This window comes from Nelumbo nucifera, chromosome 7 (assembly GCF_055504915.1).
Source record: "Nelumbo nucifera cultivar China Antique chromosome 7, China Antique-T2T, whole genome shotgun sequence".
NCBI lineage: Eukaryota > Viridiplantae > Streptophyta > Magnoliopsida > Proteales > Nelumbonaceae > Nelumbo > Nelumbo nucifera.
In genome coordinates, this window is record NC_142655.1 from 47,612,022 (window position 1) to 47,639,822 (window position 27,801).

Genomic DNA, 27,801 nt, shown 5'->3' on the forward strand with positions numbered 1-27,801 from the left:
GGGGTCTGTGACAAATACTCCCTTACTATTTTTTGCTACAAAGACCTCCTGTACTTTGACTGTTAGACAAAGACCGCCCCCCTCTGTTAGTGATCCGTCAGTTACCGTGGACAAAAGGTTTACATTTCACTATTACAACACTTTTAAATACCCAAAACACCCTTTTGACATTTTGTTGGACCATTCTACCCCTCAATTCATTTTAAGACTTGCATTTGGCAAGTTATCTCATTTCTCCGTTGTGTTCAAGTCTGCAGAGGTTTTTCACAGCAAAGGTATTTTCTTCTTAGCGAAGGTTGGCTGCCGACAAGTCTTCCCATTCCAGTGAGTTCTAATCCATCGTTGGTATCCCCATTTGTCATGAAGTATACTTGAAGACAAGCCCTAATGCTGAAGATTGCTTGTTTGATTTTATGTCGATGAAAGTTTATGGGTATATTAGGGTTTGCCTTCATGTAATATCTGATATTCTTTGGTGCTTGTCTACATGAAAATGTAAAGGTTGCTTGCTATATGGTATTCTTGGGTTTGCTATTAGGGTTCATGGTTCATGAACTAAAACAGTAGAGTTGAAAGGGTTTGCTTGCTATATGCGTCTCTACAAGTGATGTTTATGGAAGTCTGGGCAAATGATAATTGCTAAGAGGTTGGGATTCATGTGCCTTTTGAAGCTTATGTTTGTGTTTGGTTTCGTTTTGTTGTTTACATTTAGGAAGTAGGGAACCCTCCTGGCAGGAATCAGGATAGACTCTTTTTTGTTTTGTGTAATCCCAATTAGGGAACCATCATGACACTCTTTTGGTTAAGTTAGGATGTTCAGAAACTCATGAATCAAACAATATATGATATGATCAATTTTATACTATACAATTACAGAACCATCATGACACTCTTTCAGTTTTTAGTTTTATCCTATGATATGATCCAGGGTGTACAAGTTAATTTATCATATGTTCTCTGTCATTTACACCTCCACCATATGGTTTGATAAGGGATTGAGGATGTGTAGAAACTAAGATCATGGTGTGGTGGTCCTATTGTTATACCTCAATGCCACTTGATGTAGGGATACTTGGCAGGCCATAGATCGTGCCATGCAGCATCGGCCTGATCACATCCTGTCCACACATCTTCAACTGCTTCCAATTACTCCTAAGGCAAGGGTAGTTATAAAAAGGGGGTGCTCATCTCAAGGTAAGAACACATATTTAGAATCCCAAGAGAATCATTCTTGGTTATTAAAGACTAAGCTCTGAACCCTCGTTAGTTTGACCCCTCTTAAGCACTTAGCTAACTTGACCGTCAGAGTCTTCACCCCTAGGATAATACCTAGGGCCTCTGACGTGTGCTCTTCTCTTGTGTTCAGATCGGACTTGTAGACCTCAAATACCTGTGAAATCTCCTTGTTGCCCTTGTCCTCGTATATATTTGGCAACAACACCACTGAATAATTTGTTTTGCCACTAAATGTTACACCTCAATGCATGATGTCTGGCCTCCTTGTCCACTGAATAATTTGTTTTGCCTTCAGGGTGTTCTTTGTGAGATTTATGCCATATCTCTCTGGCCTGTTTCGCTTTCTTTCAAACTCAAATGTTGAATTCTTGAAAACACAGGACAAATGAAAAGAAGTAAATTGCCTAGTTATGGTTAACACAATGACTAATAATTTTGTCCATTTTACTTTGCGGGGATTCCTCTTCATCTTGAAATTTTTGTGGCATTTGGATCTACAAAACAAAAAAATCTGCAGGCATATGCTTGTGAGGAACTAGTAACATGAACATTAAATCTCAAATAAGATATTACTACAGTAGATCAAGTCATGAACCATGGTTCCATGGTTTGTGGGCTACATCAGGCATAAATCAAAGAACTTGTACAATCACATTACTCCATTGCTGATCATCTTTAACATCTTAACTGCACGGTTCAAGAGAAGTTAACATATGCAACATAAGGAAGAATTATCCATGTTAAATCAAACAACAAGAAAGTTGACAAAATAATTCGTTTTGAAGGAAACCATGCATTCAATGACATCAGTTGTCATAGCATGTTATTGGTTCAATATGATATATCAAAGCAAACCATGCATTTGATGATACCCCTCTTTCTATCAATGTGTCTAGTCTCATTTGAGACTAGAATTAAAACCTAATGACATAAGAACCTGATGTAGAATAAAAACCTATCCGTAAGACAAGCCATAGGAACCTGATGACATCAGTCCAAATTTTCACAAGAATAAAAGCAAACCATGCATTCAAATATGTTCCTTTATATTCAGATCCAAATTATCCAATAACCTGTTGATATCATATCCTCCTCATCTGCATATATACCCTACGTACTAGTACGAAGGTTCAAAGTATCGATACCAGTCTGTATCTGTCCTTTTTTTTTAACTTTTACTTATTTTTTCTGGTTTTGGTTCAGAGGGACCGATTTAAGTCCCGGCTACCCTCTCAACTAGGCCCTGACCCGATACAACCCTTGTAGGGGTGTATTAGGAAGGGCCCGATATGATACATATCAGCCAATACGGGCTGATGCGTAATGATTTTTTGAATCCTAACTAGTACCCTTAGGCTTAGTTTGAAAGGAGTACAAATACAAATTTGTACAGTACAGATACATATAAAATAATACAAAATACAAGGATTTGCACTCTATATATTTGTATTTTGTACTCCTTCCAAACTGAGCATTAACAAAAAAAGAACAAAAAAATGCCCCCTCCCCCATGTCTTTACAAAAAGGGTAAATCTCTTAAACTACCCCTACTGTTTAGCATAATGACACGTGGTACCCCTACTGTTTAGCTATTGTCTTGCGGTACCCTTAAGTTTTCTGACAATTGTCATCATCGTTAAGTGTTAACAGAAGGAAACGAAATGTCGAATTTGCCCTTTATTATTTATCAAATTTTTAAAATAAAACCCAACTGATAAAAAACCCCTGATTTCCAAGTTTTTTCAAAGCTTTACTTGATACCAATTGTCATCAGGGCTATTCAATGAGGCCTCGGTTTTTTGTTGGAAGTTGCAGCGGTCCCGATAGCAAGAAGAGTTACCTTGGGTATATGAATCTTAATGCTCTTATCTTTCAAGAAATAAGACAATAGGAGAAGTTAAGCAGGCTTTTGCTTCGATTTGTGTAGCTTTGATGTAAGGAATAATTCAAGATCGGACTTAACCTTATAAATCAATTGTCATCAGGGCTATTCAATGAGGCCCCGGTTTTTTGTTGGAAGTTGCAGCGGTCCCGATAGCAAGAAGAGTTACCTTGGGTGTATGAATCTTAATGCTCTTATCTTTCAAGAAATAAGACAATAGGAGAAGTTAAGCAAGCTTCTGCTTCGATCTGTGTAGCTTTGATGTAAGGAATAATTTAAGATCGGACTTGACCTTATATATTGGAATCCATGGCGATGGTGTTGAGATCAGACTTTACCTCTATTCTCTGCTGCTCGGAGTCTATTCTTGTTCACTTGCAAAAATCAAAGAAAGCTGCCACCTTCTTTGCCACTGCAAAAGCTGGAGGTCTTCATTCCTTTGCATTTGCAGGTGAAGGAGATGGGGATGGGGAACAGGTAAGGGAGAAACCCATCCTTGATGGGAGCAATGGTGAGGAGGTTCCAGAAGGGGGTTCCATCCTTCTTGTAATTCAGTAACCGTCCATAGTAATTTGTCCCCTCCTTCAATGCTTCTTTGATCTTCGATATTTCTTCAGGATCAGTATCAGCTCCTTGAAGAAATCGGCTGCACTCCCACCCAACCTAGACAAAACCAAGCTTTTGATTAGTTGAAGTTTAAAGAAAACGATCGATAGTGAATTGTGGACCAATTTCACATTTCACAATAAATTAATAAACGCAGTTGAAAACAATAAAAAAACAAGGGTTAATGAAAACTAGGTGAGAAAGTAGATGATGTGGTACCAGTTCCGGACTATGACTTCTTTGGAGGTGTGACCGGTCATCTTAAAGAAACCAACACTTACATACATGATGGGATGATTGGGCTTGGTCGCGTCGGACACGACAAACGTTTGCTGAAAGGTGGATAGAGCATCTTTCAGGTCCTCAGATACTCTCGGGAACCCTCTCTTTGCCCACCCTGTCGTCGGATAGCTCGTCCGAGGTTCGCATCGAGGTGCCTGAGTCCCTCTGGTATGTCGTACTTCCCCTGTTATTCGCGTCGCCACCTCCGGATGTCCACATTGTGACCCCTTGCGGCTTCCCCGTCTCCGAGTTGGTCTTCAGTACTAGCCCCCACTCCGCCGCTCTCTGTGCGACGGTATCTGCTTTGCCCATTGGTTTTCGACCTTTCTGTTGTTATCACCATCTTGTTGGTTCTCCTCGAAGATTAAGGAGCTAGGTCGCTGCAAGTTGTAGCAGTGGCGGACCCCTCCACGCACTCGGATACAGACGACCAAGTTTTCTTCTCTTTCTCCTTCTTCCTCTGCTTCTCCTTCCTCCATCTTCGGTGAACAGAGAACAACCACTGGCATCATCGTCTTCCAAGAATGTCCATTGCAAAGAGAGGGAAAGAGGGTCGACTCTAGCACCAGCAACCGTGTAGTCACCATTACTTGCGACGACAATACCAAAATCACCGCCACCGCTGCAACTTATGGGTACCATCAAGGGAGGTTGCAAATTTTAGCTGCCATCGGGGAGGGATGGTGAAGAAGAAGGGAGAGGGATGTACGTGGTGTCACATGTATGAATTTTGATGGAACATTAACGGATATTAACAACAGGGGAGGACTTAGACAATTGTCAAAAAACTTAAGGGTACCGCAAGACAATAGTTAAACAGTAGGGGTACCGCATGTCATTACGCTAAACAGTAGGGTAATTTAAGAGATTTACCCTTACAAAAATCCACATTTGTTTATAATGGTCCCCTCGTGATGCCCTTTCAATATATATAAGCCCAAAAAAATATGCTCAACAATAAGACATGTATACAAATTAACAAGTCCATATGTAGGAAGACTCAAAGTTAATATTAGAATCTCATTGACAACAGTGATTATTGATGTCAATGGCTCCTCATTCCATCTTCATCTCCAAAGTATGCCCCCTACCCTTGCATAATTGGAACACGAAAGACCAAAAATTAGCAAAGTTATTGATGTCAATGGCCTCTCTCTCTCACACTAAAACACATGATTGTCAAATGACATCTATTTTAGTCCCTCTCCTCACATCTCTCCCCATCCATATCCATCTCCCACTTCTACTATCTGGTTGAGTGTTTTCGATGGAGTGAATTCAATGGGTAGGTGTTTTCATTTCAAAAAAAAAATGTATCTAGGTCTAAACAGGATACCTGTGGTGGTGAGGTAACCATTCCCCTCCCCTTAGCAACCATCTTCATCCATACCCGATTTGCCTACAATGAACATAAAACAAAATGGGTTTCTACAGGGTATCAAACAAACAAATAAAATGTGTTATATGGTGTTATACATAATACTTGATGTGGGATATTTGGCGGTCTAAATGATGCCATTGAAGTACTACCCCCACTCATCCAAAAATCATTGGTGCTTGGCTGACTTCTCTACTATAGAGGTGAGGAAGGTAATATTACCCCACTAGTTGCCACATCCCTCCCCATACACATTCCCCTTCCATAATGTTGACCTCCACCACTGCCCATGCCTCTTCCTCTTGAATGGGTTCCATCTTGTTGTGGTCCACCATGATATGCCCCACTTTGGGGGAAATTTTGACAAGCTTGTGCAAAAGAGAGGATAGATAATTAGTTTGGGTAATGAAATTATCAAATCATAATAATAACATTTTTTCACTCATCTGTGAGGGAGGATAATACTGTTGAGAAGGTCCTAGATAAACTTGTTCTGAAGGAGCTTGTGAAGGAAATTGCTGTGCCTGGCACATATGCAAACCAATATCTCCACCATATGATACATGGTGAGATGTCTTAGATGGCATTTGATAACTGATTGCTGGCAAGTTGTTTCTGGAGTGCCCCACCTGCATTATAAACAACATCAACTAGTTTAGTTGACTATCATTCAAACATACTAGCCTAAAAGGATTAAACCACCACATGTAAAGTTGTTTGTACTTTGTAGTTTGGACTAACTTTAGTTGTATTAGTTTATCTATGAAATGGATTACCTGTGGTGTATTGACATTTTGTTGATGAGTGCCTCTACCCTGACCCTTACATCTCTTGTGATTGTGATCTTCAGCCCCACAAAGTGTTCATCTCATCTTCATACAGTTCCTTGACACATGTACCTCATGTGTAACTTCATCAGGACCCTTCCACCTAGCCTTCTTTGGCCTACCAAGTTGCTTTCTAAAAGGGGGTGGTTTGGTAGTAATACGTTATGTTCTTGGCCATTGAGATACATCAAGCACTGGTAGCACATAATGACTCTATCCCTTTAGGCATCTCTCATTGGTATACAGTGGATCAACATAATCATATATGTTGCCTTATTGTGATTGAATGCACGAGATTGCATGACAACATAGTCCCCGTTAGTGCCTAGGCCCTACAAGAACAAGTCTTAGCATGCAAATTAACCACCGTCCTTCAGGAATGCTCAACTTCAAAATTTCCATTATCAACATAAACAGAGAAGCGATTCCTGGCCTGTCCTTGAGCAATATCCAACTTCTTCTAGACATTAGGACATATTGGCCCCCTATCCCTTCTAAGCTTTTCTTGTCTTGTCTGAATCATTTTCATCATTTGCCTTCAAATGGTATCTACTAGAATGATTATTAGTTTGTCTCTGCAGTCTAGAATCCACTTGTTGAATGACTCTAAAAAATTATTGCAGATATCATCACTTCTAGTCCTAGAACCAAATGAAGACTTGGACCATAGATTAGAAGGCATAGCCTTTAACCACTCATATGCATCCTTGTTCAAGCTTTTCAACTTGTCCATATGCCACTGGAATTTGGGGATAGTGTATGCCATTATAGCTCCCCAAAGATAGTCCCTTAGGTCCTTTCCTTTGAAATGGTCCTTGAAGTTGGCATACATATTCCTAACATAGAACCCATGATCAGCCCTCGACATTAACGTTTGAAAACATTCCACCAGCCCCCCTACATGGAAATGAGCATTAAGTTAATAGTTGATAGCATGTAATAAATGCAAATCACTACAAGTAGCAAATATGTAATATTCCATTTACCTTTTACCTACCAGATATGTAAGTCCAACCACACTCTTTTGGATTTCCAATGCAATCATTTAACAACCTCAAGCACCAAATCCATGCATGGGGTTCCTTCAAATGCCACCCATCAAGCCCTATTATAGGTTGACATCCATCTCTGAAACCACTCCTCATAGCAGCTAAACAAACGAAAAGTCTCTGAAACTCTCTTGTACAACTTTGTCCTATACAATTCTTACAAAACCCGATCTTTATCACACTATCGGGATTCGTTTGTAAGATGGCTTCACAATAGTCCCTCAACCTACCATATTGTTCAGCATGAACACCTTCAATATCAACAACTACCCTCTACTTTGCACAATAAGCCCCTAACCTAGAAACTTCAACCCTGAATTCTCAGAGGGTTTCATTTTGTATTGCACTAGCCTTCCAATCAGGTTCATCCCTAAATTGGTCCTTGTACTTGTTTGCCAACCATGTAGAAGTCACTATTGCATTTGCATACACACGTGCACATGTATGCTCACCCTATAAGACTTTATTTGGAATGCCTCTCTATTTTGCAACCAAGAAGCATGAACTCACCAATCACACTTCTCATTCTTACAAATAGTTGTAACCCTAGTGCCCTCGTTCTTGACATACTTAAAGTCGAAACCATTCAGAATAGCATAATTAACTAGTGCCTTCCAGAAGGTTGTTGGATTGGAGAATACCACACCCACAACCAACTATGGGTTATCCATTTGTCTCTCTAAGAAAGATTCATATCTAGGCCTACCTTCTTCATGAGACCCATACAAATTCTCTAAGTCAACTGGCTGCTCATAGTTAGATAGTATGTCTGACCCAACAACAACATCATCAACGGGTTGTAGGTCTCCTGACATCATCACTAGCCTCATCACATTCACTCTTCAACATTATCTTCATGATCACTTTCCAGCTCATAATTAGGGTCTTTTTCCACATTAGACCCATAATCACCTTTACACTTAGTGCCAAAATTAGCACCATAATTCAGATCATCTAGATTACCAAGTTCAATTGGGGATAGATCATGACATGTTGATGATGGTTGTGGAAAGTCATGATTTGAATGCAAATCATGTGACCCCATAGCTTGTGACAGTCTAGCCTGTGACATATTCGTCTTTGTACTCTCACATCCAGTAACATAAATATTGATGTGTTTGTGCCTCTCATGCACTTTGCACATCTCCACTACATCAGCAACAAATTTCAACCATACTAGCCCATCATCCAAGTTTGCTTTGGACTTCTTATAGAACAAGTCACCTATTTTACTGTACCAAGATCTTTTATCAATAGTTGTATCTCAATGAATGATAAGAGGTCACCATCAACATTGTGGTTCACAAACACATCACCACCAGTATAAATCGTTGGTGGCATATTCATAAAGAACCCACCATGATGTATTTTGATGGTGTATATCGTACATGACATCTAAACCAAATACCAAATAAATCTAGCAATGTTAGGACCATATCCAAAATTTAGATCACTTGGAACTTAAATAAAACATTGTCCAATTTAATAACATTCATTTCACAATGTTCAGACTTTAATAAAGTATTGCCAACTTAATAGATTTCACATTGATTCACATATATCCAAACTTTAATAGAGAGATAGATAAATAGAATGAGAGTGAGAGAGAGAGAGAGAGAGAGAGTTGGAATAGTTAAGATATTTCACAAGGATAGGTATAGATAGAAGGTGATTGAGATAGACAGTTAGATATATGAAGGGAGTAGGGAGAGAGAGAGGGAGAGAGAAAGAGGTAAATGGGATACAATATACAAAGAACCTCCTATGTTGTGAAACAACCTCCTGTATTTTTTAATTCTCTCAGCCCCTTACTTTTTCTTGAATTCCCACATAAGCCCATTATCATCCCTTATAGGGGGAGAGAGAGAGAGTAAGATAGATATAAAGAGAGAGAGAGAGAGATAAAGGGAATGCAATATACAAAAAAACCCCATATTCTTCTTGCCTTTTTCTCTTTATTCAATAGCTCCCCTTTTTTTTTGAGTTCCCCCCTAAGTCCACTATTATCCCTTGTGCACATGCTAATCTAGACAAGGGTACATGGTAAGCGAGAGAGAGAGAGAGAGAGGTTCTTTCTGGAGCTTGGATTCATGAGCGGCGCTTCTTCCTCGAGAAAACACAATAGTGACTAGGTTTTTTGGGTTTGGGCTTAATCAGGGGTAGCGCGCGTCATTTCCAAAAGATTGGAAGGGTAGCTTCAACTATGCACCGGATTTGAAACGTGTCTGAGTGCATTAAGAGTCAATCCGCGCTCTAAAGTTTTCAGATCTGAAAACAAAATTCAGATCAATTTTAAGAGGAGAAACCAAATGAGTATGAGGTCTGAAAAGCAACGTTTTCAGATTCAGACTAAAAAGTGCAATCAAATTGCCCCTTATGTGCTTTGATTGTTTAGATTTCGCTTAACAAAGCCCGTGCATCACACGGGTCTCTACTAGGTGCAACTTGAGTGGGTTGAGTCAAGTTGATGGTCAATTCAATCCTAAGTCTCAAACCTCAAGCTCAAGATTGGTCTAATTCAAGGTTAAGCCTGAGTTTACCAACCTAGGCCCAACTCAACCTTAACTAAGCATCTCAAGCTTAGGGATGGCAATTTCTACCCTACCTAGTGGGTATCCACCTCTACTCACCTCAACGGGGTGGGTTTTTTTGTTTGAAGGATGGGTTTGGGGCAAATCGGGTTTTGGAATTCTACAATCCGTACATTACAGGTAGGATATGGTATTAGGCTAAACCCAACCCCCTCAACCTACATATTGTTGGAAAGTATATAAACTTTATGTACTAGGTGTTGAATTTAATAATATTTTAAATTAGATGTAAAGGATAATTGATAGTTTATGTGTTCTTTTACATCTTAATCAAATAATTGGAAATTTTGTTGTTTATTTATGTTAATTTACTTATTTATTGCTTTTATATAATAAGAAATAATAGGAAATTAGATGCGGGTTTTAAACCAAACCCACCCTACCCTTCCCCTACCCTTGTATACGTGGGGGGGTTGAATTTTCATGTGCAGGGAGGGTTTGGATTCTCAAAATCAAGTCTAGAATTTACAAAACCCTCATTGAACCCACTCTATTGCCATCCCTGCTCGGGCTAGGCTTAGGCTTGGGCATATTGAGCTTTGTACCTCAATTTCCAGTTAGAATAGGTTGGTAATATATATAGATATATATCATAAAATGTTGGGCAAACTTAAATTGCATTGGATTAGTACCCGAGGCCTCAACGTAAGCCCAATATCTAAGTTTAGTTTAAGCCTGAGTATTTTTGGCTCAAGCCCACTTTAATTTTCTAAAACGCAAACCCAACCTATGCAAAAACTTTGATTGAATCGGGTTAGGTTTGAATTGGTTACTCTTAACTTGCACCCCTAGCTCTATTGCCTGAAATTGTTTTAACAAAGCCCGCGCATTGCACGGGTCCCTACTAGTATATATATTAAAGTAAAGCAAACCACGTTAGATGGCCCTTCCTTGCTTCATTATCCCAATCTTTCATTTGTAGAAGGCGTGCAAGATTCCTTATAAATGCCCAAGGAATTGCCGCCTCAACATGGCAATCTCCCTATTTTTGCCCAAAAATTATCACTCCCCAAACCATTCTTTATTTATCTCATCCAACCAAGACCCCGCATCTAATTTCCTCTTTTAAAACAGATTTAATCCCCTTGATTATAGGCAACTCTATGTCTTCCCTAATCAAGGATGCTTACTTTTCCTTTTATCCCTAACTACCTCTATTAGTATCGGAGTTTACCTCATTTATTTTACTTACCAAAATTTTGCTTTTCAATTTTTATTATTTTCCAATCATTTCATTCAACATAATGTTTTTGTTTTTTCAAATCATTTTTCCTAAACTGCTTCTACATGATTGGAAAAACCATTTCACATTGAGAGAAGTGATTGAGACATTTTATGTTTCAATTTAATTTTAGTTTTAAAGTTTTAATAATTCTGTTTTGTGAAGTTGCAAAAACGTAACACTGCGGCTATACAATTAAGTTTTAGCTTCACAAGTATCTCATCAGTCCCCTGCTTCATTTCTCATCGTGAAGCTAATAGGGTTCGAGTTTCTTGACAACTTGCAAGTTAGTCACTGCAAGTTACTACCGATTCAAGTTAGTCATTACAAACCCCTGTAAATTTTTTTTTTTTTTTTTGTTGCAGAAATAACTTGTTTGGAGCCTGTAAGTGGAAGTCACGAACATCCTCAACCCAGCAGGGGCAGAACCAGGAAATTGTTATAAGGGGAATCAAAACATAAATGAAGTATGGATAAACCCACAGGAGAGGCCAACCATTAAGATGGAGAGTGGAGAGAGGAGAAAATTTACATGAAAAATTGTTTTTCGGTGGAGAATTTCTAAACCATAGGGGGGCCATGATCCCCTGGGTCCTCCTCTGGCTCTACTCCTGCAACCCAGGTACGCTGTTTCAACATTTTCCATGAAATTTTGGAAGGAAATAAGAAAGAATACAATACTGGGATGGTTCTAGATGGTCCCTACCATTTACAGGAAATCGATGGTAAAAAAACGGAGTAAAAATGTCATCGATTCCGCGTGACCCATTTTTAACAAGCGGGCGAAGAAGACAATCAAGATGGGTCATTATGGATCATATTTTGAAAAAATCGGCCATAACTTTTCCATCCTGAATATTTATCAAAAATACCTAGTTTTTCTTTTTGACATCATATATTTTTCCAACTCTAAGGTAAGGTGAACATTTTTTAAATCTCTCGTAAACAATTTATTACTTCATATTAACCGTCTTTGAAAGCATTAATTACATCACTGGTTGGGTCCTACCAACGTTTGTTGGTGTCAATTGAACTGGATTTGGTCCAATTCGATCCTGTTCAATATGAGTCCATTACAGATGGACTAGGTCCAATCCAATGTAATGAATATTTTGGACTATTTTGCATCAATCCAATTCAATGTTTGAACCTCCAATATGTTCAAATTGATTTTAATTGAGATTGGTTCTAATCCAAACATGGTCCATTGACACCTATATTCTTTTCTTCTATCAATGGACCAAAAATTGGTTCAATCCAATCCAATATAAATCTATTACAGACGGGCCAGGTCCAATCCAACTCAATAAATATTTTGGACCATTAAGTCTGGACTCGTCCAATTCAATATATTTTATCGGTTCATTCAATCCATCCAAATTGATTTTGATTTGGATGGGTCCAACCCAAAACTGGTCCATTGATACCTCTAAGTAAGAAACTACCAAATAGAAAGTAGAGGTAGAATTTGAGTTTCCATAGTTTTTCCTATTAACTTGAATTAGCAATGCATTATTTTTTATTGATTTGTTTCCTTTAATTAGCCGTGCATTATATATTAATATATATAATTTTATTATACTATTTTATTTTATTATTGTATATATAAGCAATTGTATATATCAAAAATCATATAAAATAAAATTTTAAGATTTTTTAATTTTTTTGTCTATTTTATTTATTTATTTTAACTTTATTATTATTTTATTATTTATTTAAAAAATATACCTCTCATAACTTAACCCGACCTGGTCTAACCCAAGGTTTACACAGGCCCGCATAGGCTGGGGGACCAAGCTAGCAAAATATCCCGGGGAGGGAAGCATGGCCCGGCTCGGCCCGCCAAAATCACAGGCCGCCCACGGGCCATGTCATGCCGACCCAACACGATACGATATACAGCTGAAGACGCCGACCCCTAACTTTTCTAGATTTCTTGGACAAAAAGAAACTAGAGTTCAAATCAGCCCCCACAGAATGCGTCGCAGAAACGTCTCACATCATATCATAATCGTGTATTGGGACATCTCCCAGTGACTCTGGGCTTTTTTGGCGAATTAAATTGTTCATTTGTCTTCCACCATAAGGAAAAAAAAAGGTGATCATCTACCTCCACGGGAAAATAGAAAAAAGAAAGGTGAAATTTCTCATGACTAACTTCGTATTTTGTTTATTCGAGTCGATTATCTTGTTATGCTGCTGCAAGTTTCGATCTTGTTTAGGGTTTCTGGGTATTTTGACGAGCTGTTTCGGTTTTATGGTTCTTTGAATTAGGGTTTATGTGAAGAAGATAAATCTTTCTTGTCTTTACTTGATAAATTAGTGTTGTTGTCATTTGCTCCTATTTTGTTTCCACTGTCTATGCTGTTCTGGAAATCGATCTTTGTTCCAGTATAAACAATTTTTTTTTTTTTCTTTTCCTCTTTTTTGGATAAAGATATTGGTTTTACTGTTGTTAGCGTCCTTATTTGTGCATATTCGTCCTGTGCAGATACTCGTCTGTTGATATTCAGGCATTTAATCTTGTCAATTCTTGATTTGCCAAGATGGTAAGGTTATTTTGTTTTTTGAATCTCTTTCTGTTTATTATATTATTTTTTATTTGTCAGTAATCCATTCTCTTAGCTTATTTTCTTTTTTAACAAACTCAGCACAATAAAATAGATTGACGAGGTATTCTATTTTCATTAGTTGGGATAAGACTTGGATGATGATGATGATATTTTCATAACTTGGGAAATGATATCAAGAAATTTATGATCTTTGCGAAAAATCTCATGCATTATCCTTTTCTATTTTGGTTGATAAAATTCAAATTGAACTATAAATTATGGATTTTTTTTTTTTATAATTTCGATGGATTATTATTAGTTCTAACAATAAATATTAATTTTAATATCTGTAGTTAAATTAACTACAACTTATATATTGCATGCTTGTTAAAAGTGAGACTACTGTACCTCTAAGTCGGTTTTATGTAAACTGTTATTAGTAGTTTTGCTTTGTTGTTCATCTCAAATACACCAGTTCACAAGATAGATAGGCATGCCAATGGGTGACCTGTGCACTTAGAGCATATTCTTTGTTTTGTCAATGCTTTTCTCTCTCTCTCTCTACGAAAAAAAAGAAAACATCATTTAGTTAGTGCCAATAAGATAAAATATGGTTCTCAACCTATTAGGTTATTACTAAAACAGCTATTTACTCTAATAACATATGGTTTACACAAAACATATTAATAAATGGCCATTCAATCCCTTCTTGTTTGATAAACCGCAACAATGCTCCTGTTTAAGGGCCATCTAGTAGAGATACCTGTTTTTGTTTAGAGATAAACCACAACTCTCCTTATCTAAATGGGGGTGAGGGTGGGATGGCTTAAAAACAATGTTTTAAAACCACAAGGCACAAAAAAAGCGCAAGAGGCAATCTGCACCCAAGGTCGTGCACGCCTTTTTGAAGCAAGGCACAAAAAAAACCAAAAAAATGCAGAAAAAGAATATTAAACATAATATTAAGAAAAATATAAACTTAAATGTTAAAATAAATCTTTTAAAACCTATTATGAAAAATTAAAATATATAAACATAACGTGTAAAGCGTATTCAAATGAAAATTTAAAAATAAAATCAAACATATAAAACATTTTCAAGCATATAAAACCCACAATCTCTTTTTTTTTCCCTTAATTGCATTATTTCAAATAGCTAATGTACCAAACTCCTCGAGGCAAGCCTAAACAAGTCCATGTTAGGGTCTTAGATTCTTAATCCTTACACTAGAAAAATGATTTAATAATTTTAATTGCCTTTTAAGAAGATATTTTATTAAGATGAATAAATGAATGGACAACCTCTTTATTTGAAATGGAATTGAACCATTCAGATTTGGGAATGTGTGTTTAACACCTGGATTTTGTGCATAAAGTTGAGGAGTGGTGGAGTGAAGTAATGAGGGGGATGATGACCAATTCCCCCCAAAATAGTAGTGTTCTGTTGGGAAGCCTATTATGGTAAGATCAATACTGTGGAAAACTTGCAAAAGAAGAAACCTTTTATGTGTTTGTCCCTTAATTGGTGCTCTCTGTGTAAAGTGAAGGGTGAGGACTGTAACCATTTGCTGATATCATGCTCCTTTTCTACCAATATTTGGAACTAGGTTGTTTCATTATTTGGGTGTAGGTGGAATTTGCCCTCTGAAGTAAAGTTGCTGTTCACTAAGGTTGCTTTTGGGAGACTGACGAAAAGAGGGAAGCTAATGTGGAAATGTATCAGAGCTGCTACGTTGTGGACTGTATGGGAGGAGAGAAATGCTAGAATATTTCAAGACATAAAAGAAGCCTTGCTAAAATCAAGGAATGCATATTGACAAGGACCATTTCATGGTTAAAATCTTCACACTTGTTGGCAGATTACTCCTTTGATGACTTGAGAAATTGGGCTGCAGTTACAATTTCCACCAAGAGCAAATCACAAGCTGAATGGATTCCCCCATTGGATGGTGTGATAAAATTGAATTTTGATGGAATCTGCCAAGGTAACCCAGGGCCATTGGGAATTGGTGGGATTCTAAGAGACAAAGACAACAATATGTTGTCTCTATTTTCAGGACCAGTGGGTGAAGGTGATTCAATAAGGGCAGAGCTACTAGCAGCGGTACAAGGCATACAAATGGCTAGTCAAACTGTCAAAGTGGAGTGACAAATTTGCTACTAGAAGGGGATTCTAAGGTGGTAGTAAGCTGGCTAATTAGCCCCAAAACAACTTGTTGGGGCTACAGGGATCTGTTAAAGAAAGTTAAATGGATGACAAGGAATATGACTGTCAGGTTTCAGTGGGTTAGAAGATCAGCAAATGCAATGGCTGATTCTCTGGCCAAGTAGGGGGTGTCAAGGGGAGATCTATTTTGGTTTACTTTGTAATTGTGTCTCAGGCTTGGGCAATTTTGGTGTATATGGTTCAGTCCTAGGGGGGGTAGCATCTCGTGCCTCCTCTTAGGCTGATTGTATTGTTGTTATTTGATTTAATAAAATTACTCTCATTTATAAAAAAAAGTAATGAGGGGGGTGAAATGGAAGGGAGTTAACTCCACAAAAATTTAAAAAGATTGAGATCCAAAATAAGAGAGTGGAACATGGATCAATTTGGAAGATTGGAGGTAGGGGTGTCAATAGAATTCGAAAATCCAATTTTGAATTTGAGATTCGACATAATCGAATCGAATTTGGATAAATTCGAATATCTAATCGGTCAAATTTGGATATCCTATTCATATTGAATAGTTTATCGAATTCGATTCGGATATGGCCTGATTCGGTTCAATAAATATTTGAATTTGACTAATTATTTAATTCTCATATATAATATATAAAATATTTAAATGTTTTATATAATTAATATTTATAATAATTAAATTATATAAATAATTTTTATATTTATACTTTATATAAATAAAATATTTATTTTATATATTTATTAATTACCTAAAATAATTAATTGGTTGGATCCGGATAGAATTTTTGAATATTTAATCAGATTCGAATTCGAATATTAATTTTTAATATCTATTGGATACCGAATCTAATTCAAATTTGGATATTGCATGATTCGATTCGAATTCAATCCATTTACACCCCTATTGGATTAACTAAAAGCCACCTTGATGACCAAAGTTGAGGATCTAGATTTAAAGGAATCTCAAAGGATAATGAGTATATAGGAATGAGAATTAAGATGGAAATTGAAGAAGGAATAAGAAGAGGTCCTTTTGTGGGAGGAGAGTTCTTGGAGACAAAAGTCTGAGCACAAATGGATCAAGGAACGGGTTGGAAACACTAAAATACTTTCATGGTGTGGCCAGTGGGAGGAGGAAGAAGAATTTTCTAGCTAATCTTGAGGTTGATGGAGTTGAAATAATTTTTTTTTGGATCAGCAACACAATTTATTTATTGATAAGATTAAAACAGCATATGAGTTAAAATAAATTCTCAAGAGGAGATAGCTAGTTGGTTTGTTGCTCACTTTAAATCAATTATGCAATGAGCACTTGAGTGTTGAGTGTGAGTGGCTGTTTTTTTTTTCGTAAAGTTAAAAAATTCATTAAAATGAAAAAAAAAACAATTACAACCTAGACACATGTTTAGGCAACACCTCCAATCAAAACTAAGGAGAAACTAGGTGCCCAAAGCTCAAACAAAGCTGACCCAAAAACAACTTACAACCCTAAACTCCCCTGAAAAACCAAAAAGAAACAAAAAACCATAACTTGAAACAACTTCTTGGAGAAAATAGGCTGCCAACATAGAAAAACTACATCCAAGCTCTCAACCCTCTCCCTCTCACCCACACCACTACAGCCAACCTCCTCTCACTCATTATCAACAAATTCTATTTCCCTCCCTTCACCTTCCTCCCAAATCTCACCCCCCTTCTGCAACTGCTTTCCTTCCTCTTGTTTTGTTCAAAATGTTCAATTGCCTTCCTCACCATCACTTCTCCGCCCCCCACCCCACCCCACAAAAAAAAAGAAAAGAAAAGGCCAAGAGACTTCCCAATTGCCACATGTATGTTCACTAGTTGATCAATGCCCACTTTTCCTTTCTCAGTGATATTTCCTTGGGGAGCTGTTCAACTCTATTCCCTAGTATCTTCCTCCCCCCTCCTTTCCTCTTCAACCTCAACTTGAACTTCAATATCCATTAATTTTTTTTTTTTAAAATCCCTCCCTTTCATCTTCCCATCTTCTCCGCATCCTCCTTTCCATCTTCAATCTCTTCCTCTTCATTCCTTTTATTGAACTTTATCCTATTCCTTTACTTCCTCTCCCCTGATGATACTTCACAATTTTGATTTATTGAGTCTAATCCTGGAGCCTTCTTGGTTGAGTCTACTTCTAGACAAATTGCTCTGCCTCTATCCTTCAAAAAATTCTGACCTCTAGCTTTGACTTTAGACCCCTTCCTCTTGTAGATTCTCTTAAATCTACAACAAAGTCTGTCCCCGACAAGTCCTTCCTTGAGACAATGAAAAAGCTTTGGTTATGTCATATGTGAACAAGCTGTCCATTGCTAGATCCTCTTGATTTTCTTAACTCTCCTATAGTGAAATTCTCAGCATTAGGCATCTTCAAAACGTCTTCACTTCTCTTTGGTTATGTCATATGTGAACAAGCTGTCCATTGCTAGATCCTCTTGATTTTCTTAACTCTCCTATAGTGAAATTCTCAGCATTAGGCATCTTCAAAACGTCTTCACTTCTTTTCCTACCTAAATCCATCCCCCAAAATTTTCCTATTAAGACTGATGTCATCAAGACTTTTTCCTTGCACAACATCTTAAGGTTGATGCCTCTTGCAACTCTCCCAAGTCTTGATTCAGCACCCTACTGCTAGACTCATAGGAAAGGACCTTACTCTTTGAAGTAGTGAAATACACATTCTTCCTTGGATGGCCTTCCTTGTTAGAATTTTTTTTCATCTCAGCTCTTTCCATCCTTTCCTCATTGTTACTTATCATATGATGTTGATCCATCACCTCTTCAACTGGAACAATTTAACTACCATCCTTTATCCTGTTTGATGCAATGAAAAATCGTTCTTATAGTGCAAAGGTTTGTCCTTGATAGTAGCCCATCGTTGTGGATCACCTTCTTCGGTAGCCAATAAAAGTGCTTGGGAAACAAACTTCTTTGAGTTTGATTTGACCATTAGACACTTGGAGTAACTCAAGTCATCAATGCACGTGAACTTTGTAGTCACCCATTGCCAAATCTCCATCCTCTTACCTAAAACGTCAAGAGAGCTTGAGGTGCTATGCTTTAATCCTATTACCTTTTTTGCCCTTAGTTTCTTAGCCACATCTGTCTTCACTAGTCATCCTCTAAACGACTAAACCCCATTTTCCTTCCTTTAAACAGACCTCGAAGAGGAAGAAGATGGACAAGGGTTACCATCCATAAGCTACAATTCCTTAGAAGTCATGTGATCATAAGACGAGTTATTTGCATTAGTTGACCTATGCTTGACTCCTATTGGACCACGTGCCCCATTTGGCCCAATCTGGTGCCCAAGCAGCAAGGCCCACACTACCCATCCATTAACATCTTTGCCTCACCTAATATATCAATTTTAACACCTCCTTCATTTGTACCCTCTCCTTCCAAAATTACTAGATTGTCCTTGATTGCCCCTACCCCTTCATCTTCCTTTTAAGTTATAACAACTTTGATACAACCCAACCTCATTTATCGTTTTCCCACGTTCTAGGTTGATTTCTCTTCCCTTATCTCGAGCTCCTCCCACTCTCTCTCTTCTTCCACCTAGCTTCCAACCCGACAATGTCATCATCTTCCTCAGACTCTATGTTGCTCCTCCATAGCATCACTTCAGCTTCTAACGCCACCCATACCCTGTATCAAAGGCCATTCACCTACAACTTACAGATCTGGGGAAGACTTTTGGATTCACCCCCGTAATTCTAATTCTAGCAACACTAAGATCATGGATATCAAGATCAACCAACATACCTCTAATGGTCAAGTTTGATGGAATAGATATGGGATGGCTAGAAAGAAATTTTGAGGAAGAGGAGATCAAGCAAGTTGTCTTTTCTATGGATAGATCTAAGGCTCCAAGACTAGATGGTTTTTACTTAGTGTTTTAAAAGCGCAAGGCGCAAAAACGACACATGGGCCAATTCACGTCCAAGGCGCAAGGTGGGGCACACACCTTTTTGAAGCAAGGCGCAAAAATACAAAAAAACCTAAAAATTAAAAAGTCGGAAAATTCAACAAAATGCTAAAAAAATAAAAAAGTATAAAACATAATATTAATAAAAAATATAAACCTAAATTTTAAAACAAATGTTTTAAAAACCCTATTATCTAAAATTAAAATACATAAACATAACATGTAAAGCGTATTCAAATGAGAATTTAAAAATAAAATCAAACATATAAAACATTTTCAAGCATGTAAAACCCACAATCCCTTTTTTTCCTCAATTGCATTATTTCAAGTAGCTAATGTGATGTAAAACATATTACATTCCTAATTCTACGAGCCGCCTTTGTGCCACGTCCCTTGAGGCAAGCCCAAACAAGTCCATGTTAGGGTCTTAAATTCTTAGTTGTCACACAAAAATTAATGATTGTAATTTTAATTGCTTTTTAAGATGATATTTTAGAAAGATGAATGAATGAACAACATTAGCAATTAGGGGGCTCGCTCATCAAAGCTCCGAGAACCCCTTATTTGCTAATGTTGTTCATTCATTCATCCTACTAAGATATCTTCTTAAAAAGCAATTAAAATTATAAAATCATTATTTTTTGTGTGAGAACTAAGAATTTAAGACCCTAACATGGACTTGTTTGTGCTTGCCTCGAGGGGTGTGGCACAGGGGTCCGGCGGTGGAGCTTCCGGCCTAGTCGCTAGGTTTAAAGAAAACAAAAAAGCGTCAAATTTTCAAAAGGTGCACGCCTGGGCTAATGTGCAAGGCATATCAGGTGCGCACCTAGGTGTACTAGGCCTACGCCTTTTGAAAGGGCTATGCCTAGGACCTAGGCTAGGCGCATACCCTAAAATGCGCCTCGCATCACTGGTTTCATTATGGCTTTTTTCAAAATTGTTGGGATGTAGTTAAACAAGAGTTAATAGAGGTTTCTAGTCAATTTAAGGATAAATATGGTGTTGGTCCTGAAATCAATGCCACTTTCCTAGATCTTGTTCCCAAAAAGATTGATGCTAAACATTTCAAAGAATTTAGGCCGATTAGTTTGGTGACTAGAATTTATAAGGTTTTAGCAAAAGTACTCTCCCTAAGGATCAAATCAGTTCTTCCTTCTCTCATTTGTCAAGATCAAGGAGGTTTTTAGACAATTTGAGGATAAATATGGCATTAGTCCTGAAGTCAGTGCCACTTTTCTAGATCTTATTCCCAAAAAGATTGATGCTAAACATTTCAAAGAATTTAGGTCAATTAGTTTGGTGACTAGAATTTACAAGGTTTTAGCAAAAGTACTCTCCCTAAGGATCAAATCAGTCCTTCCTTCTCTCATTAGTCAAGATCAAGGAGCTTTTGTACAAGGTAGACAAATTACAAATCAGATCCTTATTGCAAATGAATGTGTAGAGGAAATGAGGAGATCGAGCAATCAAGGTTTATCTGCAAACTAATTAGACCTAGAGAAGGCATATGATTAGTGATTTGGAATTTCCTACTAGAGGTATTAAAGAAGTTGGGTTTGGGGATAGATGGTGTAATTGGGTAATTGGTTGCTTATCATCTTGTCACTACTCGGTTTTAGTCAATGAGTGGTAAAGGACTTCTTTCTACCTTGTAGAGGTTTACGACAAGGTGACCCACTCTCACCTTTCCTATTCATACTTGTTGCTATGCTGAGTAGAATGGTTTCAAAAGCAGATGGGGAAGAGTTACTAAGGGGTTGGAGGTTAGGTAGGAGAAGTGTTTCAGTGAGGCGAGGACTCACCTTCAGTATGCTGCTGATATTAATTATTTCTTGTGAAGGGAGTGACCTGAAAAGGGTGAGAAATCTTAAGAATCCAATAAAATTCTTTTAGAGTGCATCCAACTTGAAGATCAATTTTGAAAAAATCTGTGTGGTTGGAATAAATTTGGAGGATCAGGAGGTAGGGTCTATTGCAGGTTGTTTAGATTGTTCCACCTCTTGGTCTTTGACCTACTTAGGTCTTTCCCTAGGTGCCAATCCTAAAGAGAGTTGGTTCAAGATTCCTATTGTGGAAAAATTTGAAAAACTATTGGCAACTTGGAAAAGAGTTGTCTCCATAACGGGTAGAGTGACTTTGATTAGGGTCACACTTGCCAACCTTCCAATTTACTTCCTTTCAGTCTTTACGATTCCTCTAATGGGGGTTAAGAAATTAGAAAAGGTAATGAGGGATTTTTTGTGGGAACTAGGGGAAGTGAAAAATGATCACTTGATTAGATGGGAGGTAGTTGGTTGAAGCAAGGAAGAAGGGTTTTTGGGATAGGGAATTTAGTTCATAAGAATGGAGCTCTACTGGAAAAGTGGTTGTGGAGATGGCCTTTGGAGAGAGAGAGAGAGAGAAGTTATGGCATGAGGTGGTGGCTAGCATTCATGGCTGTTCAAAGGATGGTTGGGATGCCAAGATATCTTGTTGGGCTACTCTCACAACACCTTGGAAGGCTATACACGGTATTCCCTCATTTCCTCAGTTTAGTCAAGTATGAAACTTGCTCTGGTTTTTCTGTTTAGTTTTGGGAAGATGTTTGGGTGGGTAACCAACCCCTCAAAGATCTTTTCCCCTCTCTTTACTCTCTTTCATGTAATAAAAAAGAGCCAATCTCTAATTTTCTCTCTACTTCAGTTCTTCCTTTGTCTTCAAATTGGGACTTTGACTTTCGTAGGGAGTTAAGGGATGATGAGTCTGCTTGTGCTTCTGAGTTTACTTTTGCTTGATTTTGTCTTCTTGGATCCTACCAAAATTGATAGAAGAATTTGGACCCCTATCCCAAAATGCACCTTTACTTGTGCTTCTTTTTTCAAATCCCTCAGTTCCATCTCTGTTCCTTGGGTGTTTCCTGTTATAGAAGTTTGGGTTAGACCTATCCCCCCTCCCCAAAATTGTTGTTTTCTGCTAGGAAGTTTACTATGGTAAGATTAGTACTTCAGAAAACTTGCAAAAGAAGAAACCTTATGTCTATCCCTTAATTGGTGTTTTCTTTGTAAAGTTTAGAATGTGGATTGTTACCACTTACTAATATCTTGTCCTTTTATTGCAGCTTTATGGAATTGGATCTTTGTTTTGTTTGGATGTAGGTGGAACTTGTCATCTGATGTATGTTGTTTAATCCGTCTACTTTTGGGTGGCACACGTGATCCACGTGGAGAGAGAGAATTATGTGGAAATGTATCAGAACAGCTCTCTTGTAGACTATTTGGGAAGAAAGGAATGCCAAAATTTCCCTAGAAAAGGAAAGAAGTCTCTCTACGGTGGAGGAATGTACTTTGACAAGGGCAATCCATTGGCTGAAAATATTAAACTTCTTTGCTGACTTTTCCTTTGATGATCTTTGGAGAAATTGCCTAGCTGTGACTAATACCTCCATTAGGAAGAATGAAGTCTGGTAGAATTGACACCTCCTCTAGAGGGTGCCATTAAGCTGAACTTTGGAGTAGCCGTGGTAATTCGGGATCTTCAAATATAGGAGTTCTAAGAAATAAGGATAGCAACATTATTTCCTTATTTTCAGGACCAATGGGAGTGGGTGACTCTACTAGGGCAGAGATACTAGCTGCTGTATAAGGGATCTTGATTACGAACCAGCTTGGGGTGGAGAAATTGCCTAGCTGTGACTAATACCTCTATTAGGAAGAATGAAGTCTGGTAGAATTGACACCTCCTCTAGAGGGTGCCATTAAGCTGAACTTTGGAGTAGCCGTGGTAATTCGGGATCTTCAAATATAGGAGTTCTAAGAAATAAGGATAGCAACATTATTTCCTTATTTTCAGGACCAATGGGAGTGGGTGACTCTACTAGGGCAGAGATACTAGCTGCTGTATAAGGGATCTTGATTACGAACCAGCTTGGGGTGGAGAAATTGCCTAGCTGTGACTAATACCTCTATTAGGAAGAATGAAGTCTGGTAGAATTGACACCTCCTCTAGAGGGTGCCATTAAGCTGAACTTTGGAGTAGCCATGGTAATTTGGGATCTTCAAATATATGAGTTCTAAGTTTGATAAAAAAAAATATAGGAGTTCTAAGAAATAAGGATAGCAACATTATTTCCTTATTTTCAGGACCAGTGGGAGTGGGTGACTCTACTAGGGCAGAGATACTAGCTGCTGTATAAGGGATCTTGATTACGAACCAGCTTGGGGTGGAGCATTTACTAATTGAAGGTGATTCTTAGGCGGTTGTGGGGTGGCTTTTGAACCCGGATTCTGTCATTGGGGTTATAGAGATCTTCTTAAAAAAGTGAAAGGGCTAACTAGCAATATGATAGTTAGTGTTCAGCGGGCAAGTAGATTGACAAATGCTGTAGCCAATTCATTAGCCAAACAAGGGGCTTCTCGGGATCGTCTTTATTGGGCTTTTTGAGACTGTCTTTGTAACTTCTCGGGACTGTCTTTATTCGCATCTCATGCCTCTCCTTGGGATGCTTGTATATCTTGCCATCTATGATTAATATATTTCTTCACTCATTCATAAAAAAAAATACTATAAATTTTAAATAAGAGAAATAGTTCAATTTCAATTCCAATAAACATAAATAATAGACAAGATGCATAATATAAAATTAGTCTTAAACTCTTAGGATTTTTTCAAGAAAAAAATGAGGGTTCAAGTAAATAAGAATAAACTAATATAAATTAATACATTTAAACACTTATTTGTTTATTAGTGTTAGAATGTTAGAGTGATGTTCGGCTGATAAGAGTTCTTATTAGCCCAGTCTTATGTTTAACTTATCTTGTAATTGGGCCTGTGTTAATGGGCCTAATCCTGTTTAGTGATTTAAGTCATCTGGGTGTCCCATCACTAATCAGGGGCATCCCAGTAATTTCTTGTACCTTGTACTATATTCATCTATAAATAAAAGACTGGTCGACTGCCTAGTACAGTTCGACATTCTCTTCAGTTCTGTGGTTCTCTTCTCCTCCTTGCTACTTCGAGTATAGCTCTTCAGATTACAATTAGTATATTATGAAAATGACATTCCTAATTCTTAAACCTTACAATATATTTCTAAATCTTTTATATAATACTCTATAAAATAGCACACTCAATTCTAAGAACCAAATCAGTATATTAAATATAAAAATACAAATTGGCACATTACAGATAAACAAATAACAATAAATAGATTTACAAATAAAATTATTAAACTTAAAAGGTTGGAAGTTAAAATATATGCTAGATTCAACAGTTTCAACCAAAGTACCAAACAAATATCCATGAACATCTTGCCACATCACATGGACATAAATCATTAAATTAGCAATGCAAAATCAGTTTAGAAAGTAGAAAGAATCAAACAGAAGATTATTTTATATAGAAAAATAAATTAAAATGGGTCACAACTTGTTTTTTTACTTGATTTTGTGGAAAAAAAAAGAAAAACAAAATCATTACCTGTTTTGAAAGTTTTTTGTTCGCCCAACACTCTAGAATAGGTAAACCAAGTCCAAAGGTCAATTCTATGCAAAAAGAAAAAAAATTAAGAACAAGCAAAATCAATTAGGGAAGTAGAAGATGCTAAGACAGTATTTTTAAATAGAAAAAAAGAGAAAAAAAATCAAACCTCAGAAGCCAGATCTATGGTTGCCCAAGTGCATATAATCTATGAAAAAAAAAACAGGACTCCATTTGGTGGAGAATGAAGGGAGAACCAAGAGGTTCTCTCCCAAACCCTTTGAAGAATTTCAAATATGAAACCTAGATAAGAGGGGGTAAACACAATTTGGGTGTTCTCTTTCTTTTGTCTCGTCTTAGTTGTCATATAATGACAAGAAGGCCCTACACCTTTGGCGTTTCAAAATAATATTTATTTTTCTTACATTTTAATGACAAATTTGCACTTTACCAAGGCATATGCCTTTCTACATCTCACACCTCGAGGCTTGAGGCACATGCCTCAGTCTGACAAGGGCACAAGTTTTAAGTTTCTGTTCCAAGGCTTAAGCTTTTTAAAACCATGGATATTAGGTTAACTTTCCAAGGCTTAAGGCTTAAGCTTTTTAAAACCATGGATATTAGGTTAACCTTCAAGTTCGGACCAATTCAGTTTTATACTAAGATTTTTAGTTGACGCATTGTTGTTTGATGAATTTCTTATTTATGGGATATTTTTGCATGGATGATGGTTAAGTAGACCATTTGTTCTTGTGGATATCTGGACTGATTTTTGTTTTTATTTGAATTATTAAGTCAACTTTTGAATTTTTTTCCTAGTTCCCTTATGATGTTCTCTTATCTCTGGCATGTAGGAGAGCACTTTATTATTATTATTATTATTATTATTATTATTATTATTATTATTATCTCTTATTATTATTTTTATTTTTTAAGTAACTGAATAGAATCATCTGATCATCTTGTGGTTTTGAATTTGAGTCACCACTCACCACTCACCAGATCATGCATAATGTCAAATCAAATTTGGATAGTTGATCTGTCCCATGGAGTTAATATGGAAATACCTGTGTTCAATTTGACTAGTTTGCAGCCATAGAGAGAAAACATTGTCCTCTTAAAAAAGTATATATATTACATCAATAATAGTGAAGCATGTTTAATAGATATCTTCTAATCATTCACTAAAAATACTTTAAACTAAATAGTTGTAGTTACTACCTTGTGGATCAAAATTTTCTAGCGGATAAAAATTTTTAAGATTGCTGTTGGTTGAGTTTTAGGTTATGAAAGATGGTACATTGTACTTAATATTTTAAGTTCTGTTTTCTTCTCACTATTTCCCTGTTCCAGGCAGCTCCTCTTGAAGCAGGTATTGTAGTTGCTGCTGCTGCCTTGGGAGGTAGATATTTAATCCAGGCATGGCAAGCATTCAAGGCTCGCCCTGTTGTGCCCCGTACACGGAGATTTTACGAGGGTGGATTTCAGCAGGTCATGACAAGAAGAGAAGCTGCATTAATACTTGGTATCAGGTACGAGTCTGTTTCCAAGAGTCATTCCATTTACATCAGAACCAGAGAATAGTAAACTAAAAGGCCCCCTATCTCCCTTGTGTGCTTTGCTTTAGACAAATCCCATGCTTGGTCGCACTTTGGACAATGTGGTCTAGTGAAATTTCCCTGGCTCGTAGCATGATTTTTCATTGATTTTCAATGAATGTTGTTGTGCATTATATTCACTTCCTCTATTTTAAATCTTCAACCATAAATGTTTGTGTGGGTCTCAGGGAACATGTTGCTATGGACAAGATAAAGGAGGCTCATAGAAGAGTTATGGTGGCAAACCACCCTGATAGTGGCGGGAGCCATTATCTTGCTTCTAAGATCAACGAGGCAAAGGATGTCTTGCTGGGGAAGACAAAGGGCGGTGGTTCTGCATTTTAGAACAACGTAGAAGAGACTGATTGGTTCACTCAACTGATTTTTCACTGTAATTCTACACAGTTTTTGTCTTTTATAAATATGCAAATTTTGACATGTTCTTATTTGTCATCAGAAATTTAACTTACATTTCCTTCGATTTATACTAATTTATTGTAATTCAGTGAAGACTAAAGGTGGATTTGTTTTTGGATTATATTTGAATGATTGTATTTTCAGTCATAACTTTGATGTTCTTAATCCTAGTAATTAATTCACTCCCTTCATGGAGAGTGTTATCTTTGTCCAACAAGTTCTTAAACTTGCTTTGTTGACTCCATTTTGCTGAAACCATGGTGTAATTTTCTATGATAGTTTTCTTAAGAAAAGTTTTTTAAAAGGAGGGTAGGCTCTATCGGACTGTAAATCAACTACTTTATCCCGCCTGCACTGGTTGGGGAGCGGACTACCCCTGTTGTGTAGACATTCAAAAGAAAAAAAAAAAAACAAAGGAAATGGTTATGGTACTATCTAAGACAGTCTGCTGACAGATATATTCCCTGGCTTTTGGGGCACGGTTTAAAGTATTGATGCATGAGAAGATGTTCGTAATCCACGGCTCAAACGAGCTGTAAGGTCAATGTGAGGCGTTCTCTGTGAGGGAATAGGT

At 37.3% G+C, this 27,801-nt stretch overlaps 1 protein-coding gene and 1 long non-coding RNA gene across 4 annotated transcripts; one reads left to right on the top strand and one right to left on the bottom strand.

Moving 5' to 3' along the window:
• The first annotated feature begins 218 nt into the window (after positions 1–218).
• Positions 219–27,453, top strand: LOC104608077 (mitochondrial import inner membrane translocase subunit TIM14-3-like). 3 transcript variants are annotated; one of them, XM_088891230.1, is made up of 4 exons: positions 219–324; positions 13,587–13,622; positions 26,566–26,744; positions 26,999–27,453. In XM_088891230.1, the coding sequence occupies exons 2-4, from the start codon at positions 13,620–13,622 to the stop codon at positions 27,153–27,155; spliced, it is 339 nt and encodes a 112-aa protein (XP_088747356.1). In that variant the 5' UTR covers positions 219–324; positions 13,587–13,619; the 3' UTR covers positions 27,156–27,453. The 3 variants fall into 3 exon arrangements, with proteins under 3 accessions (XP_088747356.1, XP_010272243.1, XP_010272242.1); XM_010273941.3 differs by lacking the exon at positions 219–324 and adding an exon at positions 13,001–13,171 and having other exon boundaries at positions 13,565–13,622; XM_010273940.3 differs by lacking the exon at positions 219–324 and adding an exon at positions 13,004–13,210 and having other exon boundaries at positions 13,565–13,622.
• Positions 15,341–26,559, bottom strand: LOC148790465 (uncharacterized). The gene is made up of 2 exons (XR_016078487.1): positions 23,214–26,559; positions 15,341–23,176 (listed from the first exon to the last, which is right to left on the bottom strand). It is a non-coding gene; the product is annotated as an uncharacterized LOC148790465 (long non-coding RNA).
• Positions 27,454–27,801: the final 348 nt, after the last annotated feature.

Bases quoted from the DNA above. Each gene is read 5' to 3' on its own strand.
- LOC104608077 (XM_088891230.1), top strand. The intron at 26,745-26,998 runs GTACGAGTCTGT...TGTGGGTCTCAG, and splicing joins GCATTAATACTTGGTATCAG to GGAACATGTTGCTATGGACA.